This window comes from Mastomys coucha, unplaced genomic scaffold (assembly GCF_008632895.1).
Source record: "Mastomys coucha isolate ucsf_1 unplaced genomic scaffold, UCSF_Mcou_1 pScaffold3, whole genome shotgun sequence".
NCBI lineage: Eukaryota > Metazoa > Chordata > Mammalia > Rodentia > Muridae > Mastomys > Mastomys coucha.
Window position 1 is genome coordinate 30,026,549 of NW_022196909.1, and position 20,926 is coordinate 30,047,474.

The 20,926-nt window shown below is 36.6% G+C and overlaps 1 protein-coding gene across 10 annotated transcripts in view; it reads left to right on the forward strand.

Moving 5' to 3' along the window:
* Ctnna3 (catenin alpha 3) overlaps positions 1-20,926 on the forward strand; it is a 1,512,724-nt gene that overhangs the window by 1,449,359 nt on the left and 42,439 nt on the right. For all 10 annotated transcript variants that reach the window (XM_031347502.1, XM_031347503.1, XM_031347499.1 and 7 more), the window contains one exon: positions 9,436-9,541. In XM_031347502.1, coding sequence (XP_031203362.1) covers positions 9,436-9,541 — 106 coding nt within the window. The remainder of the gene's footprint in view (positions 1-9,435; positions 9,542-20,926) is intronic.

Genomic DNA, 20,926 nt, shown 5'->3' on the forward strand with positions numbered 1-20,926 from the left:
CCCAGCAGTACTGCATGTGGCAACTGAGTAAAATTTTAAGCAATATGACTTTTCTAGAACATGATAGATAACCATGGGATAAGCTTTGTTACTCAAAGTATTTTCAGTACAAATTTAACAATTTTTTAAATAGGGAAATCTAGAGAAATTTACTTTGTATAAAGAATTTTTCCAGCTACTGTTCCATCTGAGTGACATCTGATTTACTCACAATTTAAAAATAAATAGACTTCGTTAGAGAATTGCTTCCCATTAATTCTACTTTCACCCCTTTATCCTAAGACTTTAGCTGTTTTCGTTTTTTTTGTCTTCTTTTCCCCCACCATTAAGTTCTTGGCATCACATACTTTCTGGAATATGATATAGCAATAATAGGTGAAAGGAAGTTGGGGGATTGGACGCACTGAGAGGATTTATTTTGTTTTCAGTTTTATAAAACCTTGTTGGTAGATTTTAGTAACAGAGTCTCTATAGCCAATCACAGTCCACACCCCTCTCTCTGTCTTGTCTCTCTCTTCCTCTCCCTCCCTCTTCTCTCTCTGTCTTTCTGCCTCTATTTCTTTATATCTTTGTCTCTGTCTCCCTCCTCTTCCTTTGTCTGTCTGTTTCCCCATCTTTCTCTTTCTGTCTATCTGTCTGTCAGTGTTGTCTGTCTGTCTGTCTGTCTATCAGTGTTGTCTTTCTGTCTGTCTGTCTGTCTGTCTGTCTGTCTCTCTCTCTCTCTCTCTCTCTCTCTCTCACACACACACACACACACACACACACACACACACACACACACCAATAACAAAATAGCAGTGGTAACCTTAAACTAAATTATCACTCAGATGACAGGAGATTTTTTTGAAGGAGGCCCAGTCTCTTCTTCATAAGCAAATGTAGTATTGAATAAGAAGAACTATCATTATCATGCACAAAGCAAAACCTTTATAATTTCTATTCTTAATAATTGACTCTGTCTGTCGTTGCAATTACAAAATAAGAAATAGACTTGGCTTTGCGCCCAGGCTGAACATATGCCTGACAGTTTCAGCTGTAGTGGCTGGAGGGCCATGGTTCTTTCAGGTTTTTGTCTTTGGTTTTCCTGTCTATTGATGACATCTAAAATTTCAAAATGTATATTTGTTTATTTGTTTTCAGTGGTGGTAAATTGGAAAAAATATTTATAGGATTTTGGTACCCATATGGAATATATGAAGAGGCAATGCTAAGAGCTTACCGGCTACTCTTCTTTTTTTAAATGGGACCAATTGGAAATATTTTTCCAATCTTCCATGCTTCTCCAAGATGCTGGAATTGGAGACATGGATGGGAATGCTCTTATCCTGAAATTGCAGTTTCCTCTGAGATCCTCTGATCTCTTGCTTTTCACAATTAGATTTCTGGTTGCCACTGTTTGTTGATACTTTAAGGAATATAGTTCTGGGTCCTAAGAGACCTCGAGGTTCTCCAATAGCTCGCTAATGATGGCATGAGAGACAGAAAAGTTGAGGCTACTTCAATGTTCTTTATATAGTTAGATCAGATAATAAATATGAGACATGAGAGAAATGACTTTCTAGAATGGAGCCCAAAAGGTTTTTTAGAATGTTCATTATTCTTGATGATTACAAGCTGATTGAAATCTGATTACAAACTAGCTGGCTTTCCAAAGACTTTTATAGTCTTCAAAACTCAAATGATAGTTTTCAAAGGAAAGGTACATCCAGAGGTCCAGATGAGCCTCATGTCTCAAGAGTGGAGGAGCCCTGCATCATCTACTTGAACTGGGTATCACTCATCATTTTATCAGTCTTGGGTGGCTTTCATGACAATTGCCATTCTTTTTACATATCTTGGACCTAATAGAGAATTGAAAGGAGATATGTTCTGGCAATGCCTTGTAGAACTAAAGCACAAGTACTAGGAAGTTAGGCCTGAAGGAAATGTTGTCAATAAATGAAAATAAACACTAAATCGGGTGCTTATAAAATCTTCAACAACAACAATGTTTATACAAACACAGGTAGTGTCTGTGTATATTTGATGTTTTCTCTTTATTAGTAAAAAGATGCTGTGGCTGTGGCTACAATAAGTACCATTTTCAGCAGAAAAAGCAAGTGACTCAATGTAATGAACTCAGTCAATACTGTCTGAAATGCAGTGCAATTTTTTAGGTTAAAAAGAAAAGAAAAGGTAGGTCTAGAACATGACTAAACCGTTTACAACACACACTGCTTTTGCAGAGGAGGAGTTCAGTTTTCAGCACATACACCATGTGGTACACAACTCCCTGCAGTGTTAGCTCCAGGAAACCCTTTGTCTTCTGGCACCTACAAACGTGACACACACAAACATGCATGAACATGTGTACACACACACATACACACCAATACATCATACATATATTAATATAGGAATAGAATCATAGAATATGGTAAATGAAAAGGTAAATTTCTAAAAAATATTTTTTGTTACTATGATGTAGAAGCAATAGTATTTCATGTTCTGTTCCAAATAACATGTAATACATTTAATTTTATGTTTTATACCATGTGATAAATATGTTCATTACCTTGGTGATCAGAAAGCAAGCTCAGAGCAGTCAAGACTACTTGGCTACTTAGTTACAGGATGTAAACAAAATGAATGGCCTAAGCCCATTTTAAGTCTAATTTATTTCTGCTCTAACTTTGAATATCAAAATAAATAAATAATAGTATCTAACATGAAGGTTAGATGGAAGCTCTATTTTCTATTTACTAAGGTATACTTTTAGTGAGGTATAAGTTTTCATTTAATAGAGTATATGTTGGGTGCAAGTTTGAGTGCAGTATTTTAAATTTAGAAAGCAGAAGTAAAACCAGACAAGACATGACAAATAAAAGCAGTCCTATATCTCCAATAGAGCTTATGGACCATGTTTTAGCCATTCTTTATACTCAGAATTAAGATTCAGCCTCTTTTTCTCTTTCTCCCTCTCTGTCTCTTTATCTCTCTCATATAGATATTTTCAGATAGAATATGTGCATATATATATACTGAGGATTGAGGAACAAGGTTTCAGTGTCATAAATGTGAACAATATTAACAAAGATATAGATATATATCACATATATATATTTCTGATTTCAATGTATCCATACATCTACACACCCACAAATCTTGCAGTCTGTCTGTCTATCTATCTATCTCTATCTATCTATCTATCTATCTATCTATCTATCTATCTATCTATCTATCTATCTATTTATCTATCTATCTATCTTTCTTTCTATCTATCTGATCTACCTACCTACCTACCTACCTACCTACCTACCTACCTACCTACCTATCTAAACAGCTTTCCTCCATGGTTTCTGCTACAAATTCTTGCATGTGTTCTCGCTCTGACTTTCCTCAACAATGGATCTACAAGAATAAGCTGGATAAACCCTTCCCTCCTCTAATTTGATTTTGGTCAGACTGTTTAATCACAGTGGCAGAAATAAATTATGTATATACTCATTATTTTTTTCTCACTGTTGTAGCTAAATTCATGACAAATTGCACAAGGGAGGAAGGGTTCATTTGACCAATGGTTTCATGGATCACAGTCTATAATGATGGGGGTGGGGTGTGGAATTTGAAGCAGCTTGAATGAGGGTGATGGAATAATGTGGAGCCTTCTCACATCCTTGAAAATCAAGCAGTAGAGAGCTAGACTGAAACCTAAGCTGGAGTCTTCATTACTTACCCCTAATGTCCTAAGGTCAGCCAGCTAGTTCCTATGTTCCAGATTCCTACAACCTCCCAAGACCATCTATCCAAGTATTCAAACATGGATACCTATGGGGAAATTTTTCATATTAAACCACAGAGAAGTTTTAATAACTATAAAATAATGTGTATGGAGCTATGGTGAGAATGAAGAAAATAATGAATGTGCTCATTATCATGAGAAAATATATATTATCATGGTTTTCATCTCATATATGAAGGAGATTAATAGAAGAACAACAGGATTGAGGAACAAGATTTCAGTCTCATAAATGTGAATAATATTAACAAAGATATATATATATATACACATACATATATATACATATATATATATATGTCTATGTATAGCCAATACAGTAAAGCTTTCTGTTTTGCATTTAATTGGTAACCCAAAACACCGAGTAAGTTGAATGATATTCCTTTTCTCTGAAAACAGAAGATGGAATGATTCAGTACTATTTTTATTAAACCTGATCCTTGACATGTGGGACTCTATGGCTCACAGTTTGTGTTGTTTATTAAATCCAAAGAGAAAGAAAGGTGTCTCTATGTAAAAAAAAAAAAAAGTGATGGGTTAAGAACAGAATAATGGTAGAAATGGACAGCAGGTGTTTGTTCAAATACTAAATTGACTTTCCAAAGAACTTTCTTCACCCACCTAAATTAGATAAAATCTATGTTACCTGTATTTCCTTAACTCTTTATCATTATACCATCTGCCATATGATTTAGTACTTTTTGTTTTTGTGCCTTTATATATCTTGCATATATTCATATTTGTATATTCATATATAAATATTCATATATATGTAAACATATGAATATGTGTGCATGTTTATGAGTTCATTCATATGTGTGAATGCTGGTAATCATAAATCCCAGCACAGGTATGGTAACAATGCCGGTGTCAGCCTTCACCTTCTACCTTGTCTAAGACAGCATCGCTTTTGTTCTCTATGGTTGTCTACATGAGAGCTGGCCCCTGGGTTCTGGTTAGTTCTTCTGTATCCATTTCTCATTTCTTCACAGGAGGGCTGGAATTGATACAAGTCTAGCTTTATGTGGTTCAGCTAACTCACACTGACATCTTCATACTTGTACAACAAGTACTTTTAAAAAAATTTTTGAAGGTGAATTATATACACCAAGATGTTCTTTAAATATATACATTGAGAAAAAGAAACAAGCAAGAATGACCTCATCTAGTCAGTCATTAAGAAGTCTCTTCCTCCATGCCTTCCATGTTGGCTTATAAATAATTATTTTGATCAATTTGTATTTAAAAATGTCTTGTCCTCTGGCTTTTAAAATTATTTCCAGACACTTCACTTTCTCCCCTCTCTTACCTTTGGTATCTTTCTCTATAGGATCTAACTCTGATTTAAGGCACAATTTGATGACAAGAAATTGCACAGATCCATTATGAAGATGAAGGCTACAGACAACCTTTGAATGCATCCCCCAATTTGAAAAGCCTTCATTACATAGCGTGTTTCAGGCTGAGAATGTTAGAAATCTGTCATAGTTTCAGTAATTGTCGCTTGGTCTGGAAGCTTGGCACGATAAGGAATCATTTATAAAATGTGTATTTTCTTTGGCACTCAGACGAAAGCTTGCCAGGCAATACATCTAATTAAGGATGAGGGGAAGGGAGTGATTGTAGCCTGTCATCGTGTATTATCATTACTTGAAGGTACCAAACTTATTGTGACTTTTAAGATCATGGTCTCAATAGTAAAGCTTATATTTGGAGCTAGAAGTAATTTCTCCAGCATTAGCCTAGGATTTTCATACAGGAATATATCTTATTTTGCAAATTAGTTGCATTCTGTAGATACAACTATTTGTGTGTTATTTAAGCTGCAGGAGGTTTGGCTGCTCTCCTCAGAAACAACCTTTGTCCATTGTTTTAGACCTTGAAATTTGATACATTGTCTTTTGGGAGCTTAGACAGCTTTATTTAAGTTTAACTTTCTCTGGAGAGGCATAGAGATAATGAAATGCAATTCCTTACTCGAACATAACCATGTACATAACTTCTCGTCCTCCCTGATGCATAAAGGAAATTTGATAAGAGCAATTCAAATATTGTAATAATTAATGTTGATTTTTTTTTTTTTGAAAAGTTGCTAAGAAACCTCTGTCAGCAGTTCAGGCAGGCGAGGATAGCCATTTCCGAGGCCAGATTTTCATTGTGTTTCATGCACCGCCATTTTAAAATTTTTCGAGGACATCTTGCTTATAATGGTTTTGAAAGGAATTATAGAAAAGGAGACATGAAAGGGTTTGGGGGTATATGCGTGGGGAACGCACACTGCAGTGTTTAGCTTGTAGGTGCAGAAGCCTTGGATTATTTAACTTTGTATGGATCTGCGCTGTTTTTTTTAATCACATCATAGAACTAATTTTTTTCTGTATTAATTTCTATTTTTTTATTTCTTCTTCATAAAGATTTTATAATCAAAAGCAACCTAGAGAACAAAGAGAGAGTTGAGTTACACTTCCTAATCCCAAGTCATCATTTAGGGAAGTCAAGGCAGGGACAGAAGCAAAGTAGGAGCTGAGGCAGGAGATAAAAAATAGGACATGGAGGAATGCTACTGAATGACTCGCTCCCACAGCTTGCTCAGTTTGCTTTCTTATACAAGCCTGCCTAGGGATGGCACTACCTAAAGAGAAGGCTGCCCATTCTAATACCAACCATTAACCAAGAATATCTCCTATAGACTTGCCTACCGACCCATCTCATAGAGGTGTTTTATCAACTGGAGTTTCCTGTTTCCAGAGAATTCCAATTTTTTTGTTTGTTTGTTTTGTTTTCCAAGACAGGGTTTTTCTGTGTAGCCCTGGCTGTCCTGGAGCTCACCCTGTAGACCAGGCTGGCCTCGAACTCCGAAATCTGCCTGCCTCTGCCTCCCAAGTGCTGGGATTAAAGGCGTGAGCCACGACTGACCGTCCTGCTGAGGATTCCAACTTATGTCATGTTGACACAAAACTAGCTATAACATTCTCTTGAGTGAGTAAATATATTTCTCTGATATCTGTCATGCTTGATACTTCCCTTTCTATCATTACCTTCAAGCTAAGGTGTAACTAAAGCACAACTGAAGAGTCTCCCTCCCTGTCTATATCCATCCTGGCTTGTCCAACCAAAATCTTTCTCTTCACACCCTTCCTGTCTCATTGTTACTCTCACATAGCTCGTTACCCTCCCTCCCTTTTTCTAAAATGTCACAGAGTAATCATGTAGCATTAGAATGTTAAATAAATCCTGGTGCAGGATTTATTTAAATCCTGCCTCAATGGTTTATGTTCTTGAATGAAAGGCACACGCCCAACCTTTATATTTTAATATACTTTAAGCAGCACAGTAGTTGGGCAGCTTCCTACCCTCTATGCTGTTGGAGTTTACCTCCCACCCATAACTCTGAGTAAATACTTAGTTTCTACATTCCATCTTGGCTGCTCGAGACCCAATTGAGCAGCCTTATGGCTATGTTCTCTTGGCTCCTTTTTATCGCCGCCGCGCTTCTCCCTCTTGCACATTAGTGCTCTTCCACGACAGCCTCTACATCTCTCTCCCTCCCCCTCTTCCTGGTTCCAAGAGCGAGAACCCTAAACGCTGCCGCCTATTCTCTCCTCCCCAGTTATTGGCTGCTAACATCTTCATTTACCAATGAGAATTAACTGGAGGTACATTCCCAGAATCTACATCAAGACCCTCTTGTGAAAGCAGTTTTGGGGGACCCAACTAGCATTAAAATACAATCAACTACATAATCATCCTTGTGAATTACGCCTTATGGGTTGGGCTCACTGTCTCGTAGGGATAAGGATGAGAATCTAAAGATCAGCCCTTGGGAGTCAGTGTCCTGATGCTCAGTGGAGGGTTGGAATTGAAGGGAATTGATGGGATGTCTACTTTTGCTCAAGCAACATTCATCACTTTATTTTTCAGGTAACAAGAAGTAGAAAAGCACATCTTTTTCAGTCCCAGTCCGCACGCACATACCTCACGTAGGCTAGTAAAAAGCCAGAAAGTTGGAGATGCCTGTTCTATTTCAGTGTAACATGAAGACAAGTATCAGTTTTCTTCCCTCTCTTCACGCATCCGACTCACCACGCGCTACAGAAACAAATGGAACCTTGCGGAAACATAAGATGGGCATATCATTCTTCTCTGCCTCCTTTGTGAATTCATGACGGTGGTCTTATTTATATCCAATTGGATCATGAGCCATAGTTATCTTAAAGTTGTGGTGTGTCTTATTTTCAAACCCATCCTTTAAAGCAATTTAGGGCACGTTGGAGGAATAAACTTGGGTAATCATTAGAAAGTTTCTGTTTGTTGAATGCTATTCGTATCCTGAAGATAAAGAGGCACAGATTGATTACTCACAGTAGTGAGTGTTTTGCTATTGTTTTGTCTTTTTCTGTTTTTTTTTTATTTTTATTTATTTATTTATTTATTTAATGAAACAGTCCAAAACGATGTGAATGCAGGTTTTTACTAAAAGATAAACAAACAAACAAAACAAACTCTGACAGAATAATGTCTTTCTGTTTTGTTTTGTTTTGTTTTGTTTTAATTCTGGGAGCAGTGGGAGGTATACAAGTGCAAAAAAGTAGATGTCAGGGAAAATGAGAGGAACAATAAGAAATATAAAGGATCCAATGCACAAAACGTATTCTCAAGACATTCTTGCTTCCTGGGATTCTCTGAGGTGGCAACCATGTTCTCTTTCTCTACCCCAGTTCCTACTTTTTCTCATGTGGCAGAACTCATCGGTAGACACCCGAGAGCAAAGGGCAGTGTTACAGAAGCTGCCCATCCAGTCCCTGCAACTGGCTTCTTCTCTTACTAACGAAGATGGGCATAGAGCTCGGCATGTGTGCAGCAATCGGTTTTATAATACACATTTATCAAGCCCAAAGGATGGAGTGTCTCTCAAGCAAAACAGAGAGCACAGCTTTTCAGGAATACTGATCAGTTGTTCCCAGGACTCAGACTCATTTTGGTCTGGAAAAAAACAAAAACAAAAACAAAAACAAAACAGAACAAAAATAAGCAAACAGAAACCATCAAACTCATTGAAGCAAACTGGTCAGCATTTTCCTTTGAGTAGCTGGTTTCGGGAATAAATGGAGTCTCTAAGTTTTAATATAATTTAAAAATCTGATGATAACAAAGTCCTATGCTATTCATCTTCTTTGTATTATTTTCTAAATTTTGAGACTGTCGATATAAATTGTTTTCTTTTAAGACTAGAATTAAATATATTTTGGATTTATCTAAAAGGAAAGTATATAAGTCGAATTACTATTATTTGGGGGTTGTAGATCTGCTATCTAGGTGAGTATAGATACCTATCTCTTGGAGCTGGAGAAGTTGCTCAGTAGTTCAGGGTGCTTATACTCTTACAGAGGACCCAAGTTCAGTTCCCAGCTCTCATGTGGGGTAGCTAACAACAGCTTATGATTCCGGATCCATCAGAACCAATGCCTGCCTTCTTTTGGTCTCTGCAGCTACCTACACATACGTGTGTGCGCGTGCGACACACACACACACACACACACACACACACACACAGAGTGACAAAAAATAATAAAATATGTTTTAATATATGTATACTCATTATATTTTATCTATTTCTATATGAACTGACAAAATTAATATGTATCACTTATTTTCAGGGGGAAAGGACCACTAAAGCATACCACTGATGTAATCTATGCAGCTAAAATGATATCAGAGTCAGGGTCAAGGATGGATGTTCTCGCTCGGCAGATTGCTAACCAGGTGAGCTACTTATAAATAGACATAGGAAAGCCTTTACTGTTTGCTTTCTTCTGCTTAATTATTGACTACAGCAAAGCTGGATGACTATTTTTTTAAACTCTATTGAACACATTTGCTTCCTATTATAGAGTTTCAAAAATGTATAACATTATAATTATGTAACTTGTGAGACAATAAACTCTAAGAAAGTAAGATTAGTTTTAGAGTATATATATACATATATATGTGTGTGTATATATATACTCTCTATATATGTGTATATACATATATATTTAACTTTAAATATGCTTTATGTTAAAATAGCTTTATCAGATTGAAATGAACTAAATTTCTTTTAATTGGCTATAATGGCATAATGGGTACTCTCTTTTCCTTGATCTTAGCGAGGAGTTCACACTTTTTAGTCTTCTAAAATGTCAGCTGTTTAACATTAGCATCTCGCAGCCTTATTAGAACAATAAAGTAAAGATGTCAATGGAAGGAGTTATGTAACTCTTGGGCAGACTGGTGTTTCTCCACACCTTTTATTTCTTTCCCTTGTATTTTTCATAGATTTTAAAACAGTTTTATTAAGCAGTGCCCAGATTTTAAATTTGTCTGAATAGTGAGAAATTAATACTTCAGACAGGGGTATAATATGAATACATTTAATATATTTGTTATCATATTTAACTTTATAGTTAATATATCTCTGGAGGGGAAATTTTGAATTTTCATATAGGCCATATTATATCTCATTTACATACTCAGGAATGCTTTTTAGTATGATTGCCCCTGTCCCATCTTTCTCTTTATAAATACTCTGTGGGAACATGAGAAACTTTAATCTGATAGATAATATATTTGTAGGTATAATGAAGAATGAGTAAATGCCAGAGAAAACTGTCCAGAAAAGTCTTTTATTAATTCCTTCAGTGGGCATTGTTTGCATCAAAGCTTGCTACTTTAAATATTAAAAAATTGTATTAATCTGTTGTGTAATAGAGATTGCACATTGATCATTTGAAACTGCAGAAGCAAGCATAGCTCTCAAACAGTTTTAGGTTTCACAAGACTTAAAATTTCTGATTTTCAGAGTAAGGGTTCTCAAGAGGTTAAGACTACATAAATTTTCTTAAAAATCTGAGACTATCCCAAATTTGAAGTACTTCTTGTGCAAGCACTTGAGCTAAAATTTCTGACACAGAACTTAGCATTTCTATCTAAAACTAAACTTTATCATCTTGAAGTTCAGAATTTCCTAATCTAATAAATAAACAGAACCTATTCTTATATATAATCTGTCTTATTTTTTAATTATATCGCAGTTACTGTCATGAGAGAGACTAAATATTAGTGGAAAATGAAAGTCTAATTTTTTAGACAGATATGTACATAGTAAGGCTCCTTAAATAGTAAATATTTCCTATCTTTGTTCTCCTGATTGCTTTAGAGTATATAACTGTAAGAGGCAAAAAAAAACCTTTATCATTTTTAATTTTACATGATATTTTTTAATTCTTTAATTTGACCAAATAATTGTAGAGTAATGCTTGATATTACTAAATCTTGCCATCATTTTAATATTCTAATTATGTGAGAGAGAAGAAAAAGTACCATACAACTTCTATACAGCATTGATATTTTCCAAGAAACTTAAGAAACAGCCATTGGCTAGTAATTGTGAATAACAGTCCTCAAACTTTTACACTTTATCATGCTGGAGAGTTTCTAAGGATGAAGTTTGTTCTGAAGAAATGTTGCTTTGAACAATCAATACTGGTGATTGAGAACCTGATAGGGTTAATTCAGTGACCTTCATGGGAGGTCACCCACAAATGTGTACTTGTTTCTTCCCAAACACACACACACATGCACACACACACACACACACACACACACACATACAAGCACACATACATACACACACATACACATGCACATATACATACCCATGCAAACACACAGATATATGCATAACATACCTGCATACATACATACACACATGCACATACATATACACACATATGCATGTATGCATGCATGTAATGCACACTCACACATTTTAGACTTTAAATAATTTAAACAATTTTTAGGACACAATTGGTAATTTAATGAAAGCTAAGTAATTTCTACTGCTTGTAAACATTGTGAAAGGTTTCAGTTACTGTCTATTTTATTCAATCCAGAATTTTAAAACTTCAATTTTTATGATTCTTTTTTCTTTTTATTTTTTGATGGATTATCAAAATGTTCATTAGCAATTTTTAATTCTACATCATATAAATTATAGGATGTATTTATACCTACTGGGTTAAGTCATAGTACAAATATATGTGTTAGACCAATTTAATTTCATCCTGTGTAGTATAGAGAGAATGATATGAAAACTATTTAGTTGAAGACTATTTCTTGATGTTTCTTTTCTCTTCCATTTACCATTTCTATCTTCCTCTATTTAATACTGAATTGTTATATACACACAAGGCACAATTCACTACTTAATGAATTACCATTATCTACTTACAAAGAGAACTGAAAGCCTCTAGTCATTTAATTTCCAATTGCTTTACCTGATTATTTAGTTGTATAAGTCTATAACATGTAGAATAATGATTTAAAACAATAATCAAGTGAATATGGCTACATTCTCCTTCAACATGTGGAAACTTATACAGTTTGGTTTTTTTTTTTTTTATATAGCATACAATATAAGATCTCCTACTAATTTCTTCACCTAACCTTATTTGTCTACATCAGGTAACATTTCTTGAACCTGAGAATTAAGTTGAAATGCCGTGACCTTCACTCTACCATTCAACACAGCACAACACTGGTACCAATATTACATGCATTAAATAGTACATACCTAAAGGACAAGGTATTGTTGTTTACCACAATAATTAAACAAATTGTAAAATAATAACATAATAGCAAGCTAGAGTATAGCAAGACAAGAACAGGCTTCCCAAACCCAGGCTCATATGTTATTAATTCCCCCACACTACTCTAATGATTTTTCCATGTCAGCAGACACTTCAAATTATACAATATAACCATTACCATAGATAGCAGGGAAAATACAGAGTTGTTTAGGTGCAGATACAATGCATTCTTAGGTACAGTGGAATGAACAGAGCTCCACTGTAATATGTCTAACAGAGAAAAACCCTGCTAATTGTATCCAAAGTCTGCCCCCACTTCCTTGTAACTTTGTCAAAACAAGTGTGTCTAGGTTGTTGAGTGAATACCCACAGTCAACTGTGATTACAGTCAAAGTTGATTTTTTTTAGTGTTAAATTAATTGACAATGATAACTCAAGGATGGTAGCACCATAAAACTCGGGAAATACTTATGAAATCATTATCACCCATTTAACTAGGATCGGAATAATCTACAAAAATAGTCTAATCTAACTTATATTGGCACGTATCAAATATTATTGCCAGATTTTCTTGTACTCTCTACTGATGGTATGGGCTAAAATTTTCATTATAATAAAACCATACTGGAAATTAAATTTCTAGAGCTTTCATTATATCATCAGTAACTAGCCTGTAAGAATGTAATTCCCATATGTATAATGCAGCAATATATGCGCTTTGATGTTGTTTTCTCTCTGAAACTTATCTGAAGTACAGATGTTGGTGCTGTGTTCAGTGGTCCAGATTAATGAGCGAGTGCTCACATCTTGAAAGTAAATACCCAGTGGCTCCTCATGAATGAATCGGGACAGATAAGGAATATGTGACCATTAGGCACTCATCCAGTGACAGCCAGTTCCCTGCTAAAAGGGATGCTCTTCCACTAGTTTCTCACTGTATCTTCGTCATATTTTGTCTCTAAGCAATGCCCAAGATGCTCTAACAGTGATCATTCACACTTCCTTTATTCTTTCAAAACCATGACCCTGGGAACCAGGAGAGCAAGAGTTCTGAGTATTAGATCATGATCATATTTCATTAATGGGAGTGGAAAAGTAAGGAAAACTATTTCCTCATAGCTCCTCACCTGCCTATAAGAAAAATACTAAGAGAGGGAAGGAGGAGCCTTTTTTGAGAGCATTCTCATCGGTAGAGTTTCCATGTTCCATTCCAGGAGCTGCATACCTATGTACATGTGGGAAGCACTAATTTGACTTAGTGTTTATCGAAAATGACTTTAAAAAGAAGACATTAAGTAATGTGGGATATGATAGAGAGATATTAAGGAGGGTGAAGGAAGGTAATGGGAGATACAATCATGTTTCATAGTGTACAGGGATGAAATTCTCAAGAAGAGAGAAAAATTCTAATAATAAAATATTCCAAATAACTAGATTTTGTCTGAATCACCATCGCTGCCACACTTCCCACATCCTGATTTCATGTGCAAGATACTATACTTCTGTAAGTTTCTGTCAATGCAAGTAATTCCTCAATTTACAAATATCTGAGATCCAGGAAGAGGGTGCTATTTTGGATTGTAATCTATGTTTTAGAAAACGTGTTCTCTGAGACTTTCCCGTAGGTTAGGCCAACTCTTATGCACAGTTACTAATGAAGAATTGGTGTAGGTGGACACAGCTTTGCACCTACTTCGTAGAGTATATGGGCTTGAATCCATCTAAAACAAACAAAAGTAACACATGTATTCATAAAGATTTTAAGATACAAACATTGGTTTAAACAGATATAATGAAGTTTAACACGTATCCACGGAGGTGTCACAAATATAGCCCTCAAAAGTTAGATATACCGAGTTAGTCCCCAAGTAGTGTTTCCACGCTTGACAGTATGTGGGAACTCCATTGTATTCTTACCCATACTTCCGTGCATTCTACTATTTATTTTTAAAATTTATGTATTTACTGTGTGTGCATGCTGTCTTCACCGGGGTTCTACTGGTGTAAAGAGACACCATGACCGCAGCAACTCTTATAAAGGAAGCATGTACTTGGAACCTGCTGATAGTTTCAGAGGGTTAGGCCATTGTTATCATGGTGGGGAGAATGGCAACACACAGACAGACATGGTGCTGGAGAAGTAACATGCAGAGTTCTACATCCTGACTGCAGGCAGGAGTCAAAGTGAAACCCTGGGCCTGACTTGAGCTTTCGATACCCCAAAGCTCACTCACTCCCAGTGACACACTTCCTCCAAAGAGGCCACACCTACTCCAAGACCATACCATACTTCCTAATTCCTCTCAAGTAGCAGTGTGCTCTCATGACAAACATTGATGTCTAGGAGTCTATGGAGGAAGTGATTTTTACCAAATCACTGCACATGACTATGAAGGTTTAAGGATAACTTGCAGGAGTCAGTTCTCTTGTTCTCCATTATGGGCCCCTGGGATTCAAGTCAGGTCACGCCATTAGGCTTGGCATCTAAAACTTATAACCTACTAAGCCATGTTTATGTCCTTGTCTGAAATAGAAAAGGTACAAAAATAACTTCTCACATTTTCATAGCTTTCGTCTTTATAAAATGCATGCACTTATGGTAAATCAAATAACATTTGATATATTATGTAACTAGTTCTTTGAGAAAATTTTTTTTCTGAAGAAATGTATTCTTGAGGGTCAATATGCAAAATATGTAAGATAATTTAAAAGAATAAAAGATCATTCTCAAATTTGGATGAACAATTCTTTAACTATGCTTTTAGGACTATGAAAACAACTCATATATCTACACATGGGAATATCTATAAAAAAAGATGTGTCAACTGACCTGGTTTGATCATGAGGCACCATTTCACAGAAATTATAAGGCTGAGTACTTTACATATGTACAAATATTACAAAGAAATCAAAAACTATAGAAAGTTTTTTTTTATATATACAATGTCAACAAGACTCTTTAACGTGTTCTACAGCATTAGAACTTACCAGTTAGGGTGTTTTTCTTCTTTAGATGAGAAAAAAATACAATTTCCAAATATATTACAAGAATTTTCTTCAGATCTGTAAATAAAGGGTGGACATGGGTCAAACCACTGGGGACTACAGAAGTTTATTTGAAACCCCATACACAACTTATCATCTTTTTCTTAATAAAATTATATAGTCTTATGCCTACTGTTTAGAAAGTCTCCTGAAAGAGTTTGAATATTTTCTTTACATGTATTAAAAGCAAGGGGATGTAGTATTAGTTATTCATTCAAGAATCAGCTATCAGTTGGAGGGAGCTTCTGGGTTAGGAAAGAGGGTACATGTTTACTTCCATTCTTATCACTAGAACCCTCTTTTGGTTTAGCCTTGTGCATGCCACGTGCATACTGCCACAGTCTCTGCAAGTTCACATGTGCATCAGTCCAGTTGTGGCTTGAAGCCTTTAGGGAAGTGTTTTGATAGATGCATCCTATTTAAGGCTGAGTGTTGAAGGGCTCTCACTTTCTGTATATTGCCTGGCTGTGGGTCTCTGTTCTCATTTCCTGCAGGAGGAGACATCTATGATGTTGCTGGGCAAGGCATTGATCTATGGGTATAGCAGAATGTCATTAGGAGTAATTTTATTGTTATGTTCCTTTAGCATAGTGGTAGTATTGGGTTTGATCTCAGGTCCATGTCCTGCTAAGACTCAGATTCTTGGCTACCCAGGCAATTTGGCATGGATTCCATCTTATGGGTCTGGCCTTAATTCCAATCAGATAGTAGTTGCTTAGTCCTACAACTTTTGTGCCAATATTGCACAAACAGATTTTGCAGGCAAGATGCTATCGGAAGTGGAGAGTTTGTAGCTGGATTGGTGGTTATCTTTCTCCACCAATATTATGGAGACCACCTTCCAAGACTATGAATACTAGTTGAGATAAAGACTTTACATAGGCCCTATATCAACTGCTCATAATCAGTGAATTATATACATATTGTCTTCAGCAATAGGGCCTTGCCATCAATCTGTGAAGATCATTCAGTAGCCTGCTTTGTCTAGAGTTCTGAAATTCTCTGAGACTCTTTTGACCAAAAAACTAGATGTATAACATTGCCAGTTCTGGAGGTTTCATTTGGCAGCAAAAAATGATTAGCCATGGATTTGTCTCCTTTGTTATTTGGTAACTCCATTTACATTTCTTTCATATATATATATATATGAAGAATATAGTACTTTATTAGATTTCCATTGGTTCTGTCAAATGACCCTTAGTTTTAGCTGTCTCTCCATTTATTCTGTCTCTTACTCTTCCTTTCCTTCCCTCTACCTATTTGATCCTCCCAATTCAGTTCCCCACACTTACCACACCCATCCATTCATAACTATTTATTCTATTTCCCACTACCTGAGAAATCCTTCACTTTCCTATATTCCCTTACTCCTTACCTAACCTCAGTGGTTATATGTATTATAGCCATCTTATTGAAGACTATGGCTATCCTTAATATATAAGCAATGACATATCACATTTGTCTTTTGTATTCTAGTTTACTTCATTAAGGATTTTTCTTTGTAGCTCCATACATTTACCTAAAAATTTTGTGATAAATATGCTAACAAATAAAACCTCCAGAATTGGGAATGTGATAAATCTGATTGAATATTTGTTTAAAGGGGACACACACCTCAGGCTATTGGTTGACTCCACAAACTGATCCTCACTTGCAAGAAAACTCAGTTTTCATTTTCAGTGTCTCATGGATATATAATCCATACTTAAGGGTAGTCCACATGGCAACATCAATGAATTCAAAAGAATTTTTAGAGGATTTTATCTCAAAAATGGGCATTTTTTAACCTTCCGGAAAATTTTCTTATTTGTATGGTTTCTGATTTGTCTTAATAGATTGTCTATATGTATAAGTGTATGTGTATGTGTATGTGTGTGTGTATGTGTGTGTGTGTGTGTGTGTGTGTGTGTGTGTGTGTGTGTGTGAGAGAGAGAGAGAGAGAGAGAGAGAAGGGTATAGATGATTTGGGTAGGTAGGAATATGGAGAGTATCTGGGAAGAGTTGGAGGAGGGGAAATACAATCTGAATATGATGTTAAAAATTGTATTTTTAATTAAAAAATCAAATTAGTAGTAACAAGGTAAATTTCATCAAGAGTTTTATAGCCCTGAAGGACGAAATCCATACTAATCAAAAATTTAATTTATAAATAAGAAGGGCAACTTAAGCCCATTTATAAATTAAGTGGGGTTTTGATACTTTCCTTGTGCAATGATGCCCACAAGAAGAATGACATTGTTTCTGGACCACAGAGGCAAGGACGAAGGCTCCAATATATTTAAATTCCATCTCTGCTACTCTGTGCTTGTATTTTTGCATTTGTGGAGGGTTGTTGTGGAACCATCCTTGTGGAAATATGTGATTCCCTGAAGACTTATATATGAATACACATACATGACAGATGAAACCCAGCCTATGCCAGAACTGTCAATGAATATGGCCATAAATAAAGAAGAAAGAGAAGGTTCTTCAATTAACAAAATCAAAGTTCTTTTGAAGGAACTGTATATAGAAGGCAGGATTGTTCAACCATAGGAATGAATTAGAGAAAACTAAACCCCAAAATTTACCAGTTTTGAAGCTAAGCTTGGAAACCTGCAAAATGACATTACCTAGATCCGACTGATGTGTGGTTATGGATACTAACCATCGCACATTTGAAAGACTATGCGTAGTGCCTCCATGGCGGAAAGTACCCAGTGAACATGCGCTTCCTGTCAGGAGGAGACCGTTGAGGATGCACCTCTCGTCATCAGATGGAGATATCTTTGTCTCAAAGTTTGATCATTGAGTGTGGAGACAGCCCTAAATTACTAAGAGCGGCATCTTGTCAGCAGTAAAAACTATATGGAAATTAGTTCCTGCCCCTTCCTCTGCTTTTTTTTCTCTTTTCTTCTCCTTTACCCTGCCTTTTCTCTATCTAGTTTTATTTTACTGAACTGCAATGTAATCTTCATTAAGACAATGGTAGACCATTGTTAGTTAATTCTTTATTCAAAGTATAAGAAACACCAGATGCAGACACCCACAGCCAAACAGTAGATGGAGTTCAGAGACTCCTATGGAAGAATAGGAAGAAGGATCGTGGCTCCAAAGGGGACAGGAACTCCACAGGAAGACCAACAGAGTCAACTAACCTGGACCCTTGGGGCCCTCTCTGAGACTGAACCACTAACCAAAGAGCATACACGAGCCGGACCTAGGCCTCCCTTCACATACAAGCAGGTGTGTAGCTTGGTCTTCGTGTGGGTCCTGAACAACAGGAACGGGGGCTTCCCAAAAGCTATTGCCTGTACATGGGATGTGTTCTAGCTGGGCTACATTGTCTGGCCTCAGTGGGAAAGGTAGTGCCCAGCTCCTCAGAGACTTGAAGTATCAGAGTGGGGGATATCAAGGGGGGCACCACTCACTCAGAGAAGAAGGGGAGGGAGGATGGGGAAGAATTGTGGGAAGGACTGACTCAGAGAGGGCCAGTGAGCAGGATATAAAGTGAAGAAGAGGAAGAAAAAGACGTACCAATCATCTTAACTTCTTTTCCCATCATATTTCATATCTTTCTTGCTGATGATCGTGTGTTGTTCACTAAGCTATGCATATGTCTAGTTCTGTCAGCAGGTGGAATTGTTTCTACTAAGGAATACAATTGCTTCCTTTATTGAGTATTATGGACTTTGAGTACAAGCTGTCATGTCCTAATCACGTGCACCTGACTTAGAGATACCTAGATCAAAGTATTTACCAATATGAAATGGAATAGACTTCTTTTCTTTCTTTTTATTTATTTTTTATTAGACATTTTCTTTATTTACATGTCATATATCTCCTTTCCCAGTTTCCCCTCCAAAAAAAATAAAACAAAAACAAAAACAAATCCCTGTTCCCTCCCCCTCACCCTGCTCACCACTCCACCCTCTCTTGCTCACTGGCCCTGGCATTCCCCTACACTGGGGCATAGAACCTTCTCAGGGCCAAGGTCCTCTCCTCCCATTGATGACTGACTTGGCCATCCTCTGCTATAATATGCTGTTGGAGCCATGAGTCCCACCATGTGTACTCTTTGAGAATTTCTCAGTCACACCTCATCTTAGTTCTTAATTAGTCACCCCTCTACACATATGAGTCCTATATCTACCAATTCAGTCTGCTCCAATTAAATTTTGTGTAGGTAGCAGTTTGAAGGTATATGTGCACTGTCATTTTCTACATACCGTTATTTTTCCAACCAATACAATGCACCAACTATTCCTATACTATTTACTTTGTATTAATTATTTATATGCAATATAGATATATTTAAATTTTACCAGGAGGGTTTTTTAGGTTCTGCATAAATCCTTTGCCATTTTATTTAATATGAACTGAGACGATTTGGATTTTGGTATCTACATGGGTCTTGGGACCTCTCCTTAGTGGATTTAGGAGGGTGAATGTCCTAGATGAATACAAATATTCATGAGAAGTTTCATTGTTTTCTTTTTTTCTTTATTAGATATTTTCTTTATTTACATTTCAAATGACATCTCTCCTGGTTACCCCTCTGAAAAACAAAACAAAACAAAACAAAAAAAACAAACCCTGTTTCCTCCCACCTCCCCCTGCTCACCAACCCACCCTCCCACTTCCTGGCCCTGACATTCCCCTACACTGGGGCATAGAACCTTCACAGTACCAAGGGGGTCTCTCTTCCCACTGATGACTGACTAGGCCATCCTCTGCTATAGATATGCTGCTGGAGCCATGAGTCCCACCATGTGTACTCTTTGGTTGGTGGTTTAGTCCCTGGGAGCTCTGAGGGAACTAGTTAGTTCATATGGTTGTTCATCCAAAGGGGCTGCAAACCCTTCAGCTCCCTGGGTCCATTCTCTAGCTCTTCCATTAGGGACCCTGTGCTCGGTCCAATGGACGGTTGTGAGTCTCTACTTTTGTATTAGTCTGGCACTGTCAGAGCCTCTCAGAAGATAGCTATATCAGGCTCCTGTCAGCCAGCACTTGCTGACATACACAATAGTGTCTGGGTTTGATGACTGAATATGGAAGTGATTCCCAGGTGGACCAGTGTCTGGATTGTCCTTCTTTCAGTCTCTGCTCCATAGTTTGTCTCTGCAACCCCTTCGATGGGTGTTTGGTTCCCCCTTCTAACAAAGCATCCACACTTTGGTCCTCCTTCTTCTTGAGCTTCTTGTGGTTCGTGGATTAGTTTTATTGTTTTCTAATATCACATTTTTTTTTACATTTATTTAACTATGGTGATGGGGGCAGGACTCATATACAACAGTGTACATATGGATGTCAGAGGATAATTTACAGAAGCTACTTTACATTATGAGATCTAAGAATTGAACTCGGGTTGTAAGATTTGGTGACAAATGCCCTTGCTATTGAGACATCTCATTGGTGGCTGTGCAGCCTACCTTTTAACTCGAAAAATTATAGAATTTGATTTAAAGATTTTAAACAACGTCTTATAATTATGGGA